This window comes from Eretmochelys imbricata, chromosome 5, assembly GCF_965152235.1.
Source record: "Eretmochelys imbricata isolate rEreImb1 chromosome 5, rEreImb1.hap1, whole genome shotgun sequence".
In the NCBI taxonomy this organism is placed as follows: domain Eukaryota; kingdom Metazoa; phylum Chordata; order Testudines; family Cheloniidae; genus Eretmochelys; species Eretmochelys imbricata.
Genome location: NC_135576.1, coordinates 40,715,645 through 40,725,928, shown reverse-complemented (window position 1 = coordinate 40,725,928; position 10,284 = coordinate 40,715,645). Strand labels below are relative to the sequence as shown.

Sequence of the window (10,284 nt, the reverse complement as noted above, 5' to 3'; positions counted from 1 at the left end):
AAGACACACTATTGACCTCTTCCTAAAAAGGAAGAGGAACTGGAACAGGAGTGATAGAAGTGGATAGACATGCAAAATTTCTATATGGTTGTAGCATTAATTCCAACTAACTGTATTTAGAAAAGTCCATGAAGAATTTTTGTTAAGTTTTTGGTTAAACTGAATTCAGATTGTGGTCTGATTTACGTGGTTAAATGGGGACTAATGGGGAATAAGCTGGTCTTTATGCCCCTGCATGGCTTCCATTCATATCTGCTGCAGGGCTTGGGAGGAAAGCAGGGGCTGCATGCCTGGTACTTCTCCCCCTTGAAGGGCAGTAATGGAAAGAGATTCTGTGTCCACCCGCGTTGTGGTGACCAGCATAGTGGAGCTAGTCCTAGGGTGGAGGGTAATTAATCAACTACTGGTAAAGGCTAGTAGCTTACTACTATTCCCTGAAAGCAGGGAAGGGATTGTTCCCCTTAGATGCACAATTCCTTCCTTCCCTGGGCGGTTCTGAGGCCATACAGTTATGTGCCACCCCTTACCCTGGGGTAGAGGGAAAAAGGACTGGCTAGCCCCAAATGATTAACATGAAACATACATTAGCTAGAAAAACAGTTTGTTTGAAATGAAAATGGAAGATCTTGAAATGAGTAGATTGTGTACAATCCATTTTGATGATCTAATATGAATGGCCACAAACTATGACTTCTAAAAATATTGAGTGAAGACCTGGCTAACGGGCTATTTCAAACCCTAGTTGTTCAGAACGTTCTCACCAGCATGTTTGAAATGCTTTTATTTTGTGAACAGATTAAAAGTGCAGGCTCTTTTTATAGGAGGCATCAAGCAAAACCAAGAAGTGCACACAGTTGCTTTGTACTAATTCCCAGGACATATTATGTTGCATAAAGCAATTACATGGCATTCACGACATAGCTACTTCCAGCAGTTTCAAGTGATCTCAGGGATTCAACCAGCTGTTTGTGTCCCATGAGAGAAATACAAAGGGTTCACTGAAAAGATGAAGATAGACACACAAATATTTGATTTTACAAACCTAAGCATGATTTTGTTTTAATTTCATAACTGTGTTGCACTTGTAAGTATGGAAAGAGTGAGCATTAACCTCTACTGTAAAGAGCAGTAAGTGAAATAAGAATTCCCTGGGCTGTTTTAATTGCTTGAGTTGTCATTTCTTGGAGCTAAAAGAGAATCATGGACACAAGACTTGATGGATAATTGAAGGGAAAATTGCTTTCTAACTATTTTTTTCAATAATGTAGGTACTTTTAATTTATAAGTACCTCAAGTGTGAGGTTTCTGACAGTATGAACGTATGAACCGTTGGACTAGAACAACTTTTAGAGTAATACCATTTGATGGTCTTGCCAGATGTCATCAGAAAAGTAATTTTCCCTATATTTGCAGTAAGTTTTGGAATTTTACCCATGTCCTCACTGTAATTAGACATTAATGACATTTGGACATAAAATAAATGATTTGTTTTATATACACATGCAAGAACTTTATTCAATTAACAGGATAAATTCAGTCAGTAGAGCTCATTCCTTTCTAAAATTTAAATTATATATACTTTTCTTCTAATAGGCTTTTCTACCATTACACATTCAGTATAGTCTGTGATTGTTTTAGTAGACTATACACAGATTTGGTTTAAAATAGTATTTCTATTTGTAGCCAAGTAAGATATTGCACAGCAAAGTTTCACAAACTGACACAAACCTTTGTTTGGGGAAAAAAGCCACACACTTGACTTACTAAGTCATTGAACTCCTTTGGGAAAATCCTATGTGACACATGGAATAATACAGTCTCTTTCCCGCAAAAAAATGCTGCAGAACACTGGAACAGACATTTTTATTTATTAAGGAGAGAAAAGATCCTACATAACTCATCTTTAATCTTCCATGTTGCATAAAGCCCTGACATGACAGCAGCTGGACGCCACCAGTAACATCTAACCTTTGGTGATTTAACTCAAGAACATTAATTTTTTTAATTTCTGATAAAATGATAAACAGGTTTACTCTTTTATTACATCCCTAAAGCTGAGACCTATAAAAACATAGCCAGGGAAATGATGAACTGTCATTGCATTCTGAAACACTTACACTTCTTTTTCTATTACTTTCGCTCCTTTGAATGCTGCTATACATCTCCTACTTTCAGCAATGGCAATTCCTACTGACTTCTTCACAAATCATTATCTAGAAGCCAATATTTATTCAAAGTCCTTTTCATGTCATTTGAATAAAGGTCCCACTTGCATAGAGTACAGGCTATTCTATTTTTTAGGAGGGAAATAAGTCTCTTGCAATTTATCCAAAAAAGTGGGAGGGGGGTGGAAAGCTGAAAGATTAAAAGTGAAGTGAATAAAAATATAAATAAATATACATTTAAAGCTGAGAACATCCTTATAAACCCTGGAATGAATTGTTAATACTCATTTTAGCAATTGTCCAGCTACAGGTTAATTGCCAAATTACTGGAATCTGAGGTATACATTCAACTATAGAAAAATGAATAATTTTAATAATAAACCGGTTTTATGGCTTGCTCTTAAAAGATGAACGTAAATGTTTACTGAGAAGTAGATGCAATCATCTTAATTAGCAGCTAGTAAAAGACTGATTCAACCAAGCAGTTGTGTTATTGTCGTCAGCCATTCCAGAATTATGTAACAGTAAGCTCTTATTATAAAGGTTTATTTGGTTAATGTCAGATGAGAAAAATGACCTGGAAGAGTATTTTTGTCTAAGGCAATTACAAGCATAACACTGTATCTTTTAAAATCAGTGGGTTACATTCTGGCCCTCTAAGGCTGCCTCAGACCATTCAGGTGGTACAAAGCTCCCATGCTGTTGGTTTCACCGACTGCATGGGTATTTCCCCGACAAAGGGAAAAGGAGTACTTGTGGCAGCTTAGCGACTAACAAATTTATCTGAGCATAAGCTTTCGTGAGCTACAGATCACTTCATCGGATGCATTCAGTGCATTCCCACTGAATGCATCCAATGAAGTGAGCTGGAGCTCACGAAAGCTTATGCTCAGATAAATTGGTTAGTCTCTAAGCTGCCACAAGTACTCCTTTTCTTTTTGTGAATACAGACTAACATGGCTGCTGCTCTGATCTCCGACAAAGGGTAATCCCAGAATACCAGATCCTAAACCCAGGCACAGGTGGTGTGATTAGGAAAACAGGCATGTGGCTAGAACTCTGCAGCACTCTGGTGATCTCTGGTTTCCACAATGCTCGTCTGAATATCATTGCAGTTGACACAACTAAGGCTTTTCTTGCTCTGTGATACCAGACCTATGCTCAACTGTGTGAAGATGAGGAAAGTGCAGGGATGGTTTATGACACTTTTGTAGCCCTTTTCCCCACCAGAGCTGCATCAGGTGCAGAAGGGCCGGTCCTGAGGATCTGGCCTAATGTTTATCATGCAATTTTCAGTCACTAAAGTGAGAGACCCAGATCCAGTGCAAGGAGGCGTAAATTGACCTCACTCAGGGTTAAGCTATAACTTTAGTTTCTCCTGAGAGCTCCCGACATAAAGGAAACTCACCCTATGGCCTATGAACACTGACAACATTTTTGACTGTGCACCAATAATAATTTAGGACTGCAAGTGAAAAACAAAAGTAGCTAACTGCCACCTGCTAGTATTCAAGTACAAAATTCAAAGCAATGTGTGACACCATCATCAGTAGCATAATAACCAGGAATGGTGCAACTAGAGACAGTCTGTTCCCTTCTCTATATTGAGCAACTGAAATCAATTTTCTGAAGTACAGAATAATCTTTGAAATGAAATAAATAATCACATTCATGCTCATCCAGGGCACCAGTCCCAAACATTCAAGGGCTAAGCAATAAATGCCTTTGGTAGTGTTCTGTGGGAGCTGGAGTGGCTGAAGGGGGAAGGAAGCAGCATCTCTGCAGGGTTGTTACTCTGAGGGTGGGGAAGTGGCATGTCAGGAGTAGGGCAGGGACAGATCTGGGGAGCATGCTATGTGACATGCTTCTCTTAGGACCTGATGGAAGCCTGAGTGGAAATCCATGTGGGATAATGTACTAGCAACTGAATTAACTCTCACTGTACCCTGTGCCCTCCCTCCAGAGCAGGGATTATGGTTCAGGTGGAGACTGCCATGGGCAGCAGAGTCCTTTAAGGACTCATCTTGCCAAGGTTGGGGGGAACAGTAGAGGAGCTAGGCCTGGGGAGCCCTCATTTGGACTGTTCAGTCATTTACATGCTTAGTAATATTTGAGACTTAATATTTAATATGTTAAAGTGCTTAGGCCATCACACCACTAAGGAGTGAGATGCCCCTTTGCCTGCACCACTTCTCCCTCTCATGGAGGTGGCTCCCTCTACTGGCCACGATTTAGCTCAGCTCCCTCCCCCCCACCCCAACACACCCATTTTACTGATGTAACTGTAAGACAGATGAAGACTAGAGCTGACTGAAAAGTTTCAAATTTAAAAAAGAGGTTGTGTAAAAATGTTCCCATTGTTTGACCTGCTCTAGATAAGACACCCATTTTCAGAAACGGCCATTGCTTTTGCTACCCCCTCCCACAACAATCAATTGGAGTCTGCAGGCCTCTGAAAAAACAAACCCTAATTGCCTCATTGTGGGGCAGCCCAGAATTGAAGCACCCAGGATCAGAGGACACTTGGCAGTTCTGGCCTATGTTATCTTCCCAAGGCCACACAAGGAGCCTGTGGCAGAATCTGCACTCAAACTTCTGGCTTCTTGCTTCCCAGTTTTGTGCTCCACTCATTTGCCCAGGCTGGCTCAAAATTATCTCTTAGCCAGAGGCACTGGGTTGTTGTTGTTGTTATTTTAAACTATATCTAATCCCTTGAAAGCCACTACTGTGCTGTGAATTTCACCTGGTATTAGCAGGGAAATAATGTCTGAGCCGTGTTGTGTTCAGGAGTAAGACATACCTGAGTATCAATCATTGACATGTCCTATTTCCCCTCACCTTGCATACAAGGGGGCATAGGGTATGCCCGTGCATTTAATCAGAAAGCATTGCAGGCTCCTGCTATGCCTGCCCATTAGCTCAAGGGGTTTGGAGCAGGAAAGCTTGAAAGCCTGAAAGTGAAGTTCTGCAGTAGCATCGCCTCTCTTCTAAGCAATAAGTCACACCCGAACTAAAGAGTTTATCCAAACCTGATGAAGTTCTGGACCCAGCGGTATCTTTGGGGTCCACTCCTAAATACAGATTAACAAGTATGAGTGTGTGTACCTGGGCCATTGGGCCTAATTATAAATGTAGTTTATTTGGAAATTGTCAGAAATCTTGCTGTCAAGACATTTGCACGGCAGCAACGCAAACTAATTGGAAAGATCCTTTCAGGTCATTCAGGGTGACAAGAGGATAAAAACCATACCAAGTAATCGTCCCAGTAATGTCACCTTCCAAGTAAAGCAGAAGTTAAACCTGTCATTCATGAAACTTTGTATGTGATCCCTGATCAGAAGCCACCTCCTACTCTTCTGACTGTTTGGAATGCTTACTGGATATTAATCTATTTATTTGTGATACGTCAACCTGATACTATCTTCATTTAAGATTGTTCCCAGCGATATTTTTCTCATTTAATTCTCTCTTTCAGACCCAGCCTTCCCCACTTTTATCAAGAGCAACTGTATGTTATTTTTTTTATCTTCTGAGGCTCCTGATTGCAATAGGTTGTTGCATTGTAATTTCCTGTGATGCAACTTGAAGAAAGCTAGCTCGGCGCTGCTGTGTTTGGAGGGACACAGCACGTGGCCCTCAGATTTCAGAGCCACCAAGGCTCCGAGGACACAGACTCGCCTCTTGGTTTCAGGGCATTAGCTGAAATGACAGGAATCACCAGGAATGGTTTTTTTTTTTTTTCATTACTACAGCGCTTTGAAATGATTGAGTGGGAACCGTGCCCGGCACTGCATTGTAAAACAATACATCTCAGGACACCTACACCACATTACTGGATAGCGACCTATCTTGATTTTTTTTTTTAAGTTGCTTTATTGATTGCTCTGCTACCCAGCTAACAGCCCAGGAGTTTCATGAAGTGGACGGATGACAGAACTATCATTTGACACAGTGTAAGAGGAATTACCGGTAGCGTGTGTCTGTACCTACCTATACACACTTCATGGCTATTTTGGTCCGCACACTTCACTTGGTAGTATGGGACATACTTTGCCATTTACTTTGATTTTAAAACACACTACTCAGTAAAATGAGAGCATTACTTGTATCTTGAAGATTCAAGGCATGCATATTTCCCCACGCCACTCACCATATTGGCATACATTTGTTTTCGTTTGTAATTCAGACAGCTACTCCTTTGTTCCTTTCATCCAAGCAATTATAAAAACCCATTGCCATCTAACAGAGGAGCCAAATAATTGTAACCTCATTTCGGAGTGATAAACTGCAATGTGGGGATTTTTTTAATGGATTGTGATCTCTGGGTGGCATGCTAATAAAGAGCAGAATTTCCCCAAGTTTATGATACAAAAAGTACGTGTTTGGGCTGGTTCTGCTTAGCTCCCAACGAACCGCCTGGGCATCGCCTGCTGCGCGGCTTGCAAGGGTCCCGGGGAAGGGCCGCTGGATGTAAAGCTTTCCCCCGGAGAAGCGAAGCCGCGCGCCCCAGCCACTGAAGTGCTGCCGAGAGAGAATGACTTCTGCGGAGAAGTCACCTCCAGCTGCCTTGGGTGAGCTCTTCCCCGAGGGTGTGCCGGACCCCTGTCAGCCTCAGGTATGGGAGAGCCGCGATCCCTGGCACGCCGTGTACCTGCAGGTGGCGACAAATGCCCTTGGAGTTTGGAGCTGTCCCGGGCGCTGCAGGCGGACACAGCTGGCCCACGGCAGCGGCCGAAGAGTTTCACCGGAGTTGAGTCTCGGGAAAAGCGTCTGCACCGCCGGCTGCTCTCGCTACGGCCGGGGATCGCTCCCAAGCGCTTCCACACGGCTCACAGAGCGACTCGCGCCGGGGCAGGAGTTTGCATTGAAAAGCGAACCGCGAAGGAAAGGGCCGAAGCTGCGCGGGGAGGGGAACAGGAGGCAGCCACGCACTCCGTGAGGTGCATCATCCACTTCAGCCTGCACATGTCCCCCCGATTCCCCAGCCCTGGCATGTGGCCACAGCGAGCATCGCTCCGGGCATGGCACCGCAGAACCACGCCGCGCCCCGCTCCCCCCGCCAGCCTGCCGGGCTGCTGGCCACAGGGCAGGGGACGATGCAAGCCCACGACACCACCCGGGCACCCAAGCTCGGGTCCTCGGGGCTGACTGGTGTATTGACTGGGAGACGCTGGAGGTAGTTTGGAAGCCGCACAGAGTGGCGGCACCAGGTAGCTCCAAACGGGTTGCCGGGGCTTTCCTCGGTGAGGGAGGGGGCGGATCGCGTCGCTGGATGTTGCCCCAGCGGGTGCAGAGGATGCTCCGCCCGCGCGGTTGATGAAAGGGGCCGGAATACAATGGCAGCCCGGCAGCCAGAGCCACCCCAGAGGAGAGGGGGCGGGGGAAGAGAGCGAAAGCAGGGACAGGGGCGGGGGGAGAGGGAGAGCAGATCAAACAGGGAGCGAGCGGGAGGGGAGCGGAGGGGGAGCAGGAGCAGCCAGGGGCACAGCGCGAGACAGAGGGAGTGAAGGGGAGAAGCCGCCAGCGCCAGCGAGGCTGCTCCGCGCCAGCCCCTCGGAGCCCGGCGGGTTCCTGCGGGGAGAGGAGTGCCGGGGCCGCCGGGCGCTCAGCCGCACTTCGCCCCGGAGATCGGCCCGGACAGGCACCGCCACTCCGCGCCGCCTGACGTCGTGTGAACCGCGCGCTCCTGGATGCCCGCAGCCGCTCCCGCCCATGGCTCTCCGGCGTGGCCAGGCGCACTGGCGGCGCGGCGCGCCCGGGGGCCCGAGGCGATGACTCGCGGCAGGAGAGCGGAGCACTCGCCACCGGCCCGCCGGAGCGCGGAGGAGTGACCGCGCCGCGCTCTGCCCATGAGCTCCTAGCTGCCCCGGCATGGATGTGGCCAACAACACTACCTCCCCCACCGACCAGTCCTCCGCGAGGGGCGCGGGCGCCGCGGTGACCCTCAGCTACCAGCTCCTCACCTCCCTCTTCCTGGGCGCCCTCATCCTCTGCGCCCTGCTGGGCAACGCCTGCGTGATCGCGGCCATAGCCCTGGAGCGCTCCCTGCAGAACGTGGCCAACTATCTCATCGGCTCCCTGGCCGTCACCGATCTGATGGTCTCGGTGCTGGTGCTCCCCATGGCCGCCCTCTACCAGGTGCTGAACAAGTGGACGCTGGGGCAGGTCACCTGCGATATCTTCATCTCCCTGGACGTGCTGTGCTGCACCTCCTCCATCCTCCACCTGTGCGCCATCGCCCTGGACAGGTACTGGGCCATCACCGACCCCATCGACTATGTCAACAAGCGGACTCCCAGGCGAGCGGCTGTGCTCATCAGCCTGACCTGGCTCATCGGCTTCTTGATCTCCATCCCGCCCATGCTGGGCTGGCGGACGCCGGAGGACAGGTCGGACCCCGACGCCTGCACCATCAGCAAGGATCACGGCTACACCATCTACTCCACCTTCGGCGCCTTCTACATCCCCCTGCTGCTGATGCTGGTGCTCTACGGGCGGATCTTCAGGGCGGCCCGGTTCCGGATCCGCAAGACCGTCAAGAAAGCGGAGAAGAAGAAGATCGCGGACACCTGCCTGACGGTGTCCCCGGCCACCCTGCAGAAGAAAAGCAACGGGGAGCCCAGCAAGAGCTGGAAGCGGACGGTGGAGCCCAAGCCCAGCGCGTGTGTCAACGGGGCCGTGAGACACGGGGAGGAGGGAGCCGCTCTGGAGGTCATCGAGGTCCAGCATTATCACAACTCCTCCAGAACTCACCTGCCCCTGCCCAGCGAGCCCTGCAGCACCCCGCTGGCCCCATCCTTCGAGAAGAAGAACGAGAGGAGCACCGAGGCCAAGAGGAAGATGGCTCTGGCCAGGGAAAGGAAAACGGTCAAAACCCTGGGCATCATCATGGGCACGTTCATCCTCTGCTGGCTGCCCTTCTTCATCGTGGCCCTGGTCTTGCCCTTTTGTGACAGTGAGTGCTACATGCCGGACTGGCTGGGGGCAGTCATCAACTGGCTGGGCTATTCCAACTCCCTCCTCAACCCCGTCATCTACGCCTATTTCAACAAAGATTTCCAAAGTGCTTTTAAGAAAATTATCAAGTGCAAGTTTTGCAGGCAGTGAAGGACACTCCCTTCTCGGGGGCTCCCTGCGGTTGCTTCATCAAACTCCACATCTCTTCTCCTACTACATTGTCTGCTTGTTGCCCCTTGTACACCCCCACCGGTGACCACTCTCCCCAGGACTGCGGCAGGGGCAGCTCCACTTTACCGCGCAGCACCGGAGTGTCTCCTCATCGTTACAACGCTCAGCGTGCTGCAAATCCAATAGTTCAGACTCCGGTGCAGCGTCTGCCATTGTTCCACGGGGAGACAATGCCGCTCCGGATTCCAGTCCCTCGCCTCCCAAAGCGTCACAAACTGAGTCAGCCCCTTTCTGAACTACTGCAAATTTAGCACTTGCAATTCAGCGCTTTGGAAAACAGACTGGCACGTGTTCCCCAGCTAACCGGAGCGCCGTCTGCTCCTCTGAGTTTACACAGTACTCAGACCGTTTAATAAAAAGAAAAGGAGTACTTGTGGCACCCTAGAGACTAACAAATTTAATGACCGTTTAATGACACCCTATTTCGCCACTTGTATTTATTTTGGGTAGACCTTGGGTTTGCAGATCGTTGCTTGTGGTCCCTGTTAACCACCTTGTCTGCTCGAGTAGCATCGGTTAAATAAACCATCCTATGCATAAAACCTTCTTGTCTTTCTTTCTTGGATTAAAAGAAGATTGCAGAGCGCTCTGAGTCTAACCTAGATCTGGTCGAGTAAGTACGAGTTTGAAGCAGTTCTTTCCACAGTGGAGGAAGGGGCTTAAAAAGTTACGTCGCTGGCAGCGAGATGGAAAAGTGAATTTCGTTTTGGGGGGAAAATATAATTTTATAACCTTTCAAGGTACTTCTGATCTCATTACTAACTGATATGTCTGTATCATGTATTTATAATAGCCCGCTACCTTTCAGTGCATGGGAGTTACGTTGTTTACATGAGAGAGATTTTGCTAAACATGAAGTCATTACAATTCACCTAATTATAAACAGATTTTTAAAAAACAGCCTAATTGAACGAGGATTTCTCATTGAGAA

At 47.8% G+C, this 10,284-nt stretch overlaps 1 protein-coding gene across 1 annotated transcript; it reads left to right on the top strand.

The window, feature by feature from the left end:
* The first annotated feature begins 8,036 nt into the window (after positions 1-8,036).
* On the top strand, positions 8,037-9,272 carry HTR1A (5-hydroxytryptamine receptor 1A). Its single transcript, XM_077816292.1, has one exon. It carries the CDS (start codon positions 8,037-8,039, stop codon positions 9,270-9,272), a length of 1,236 nt encoding a protein of 411 aa, XP_077672418.1.
* Positions 9,273-10,284: the final 1,012 nt, after the last annotated feature.

Coding starts and splice junctions, on each gene's coding strand:
- HTR1A (XM_077816292.1), top strand. CDS start 8,037: ATGGATGTGGCCAACAACACTACCTCCCCCACCGACCAGTCCTCCGCG.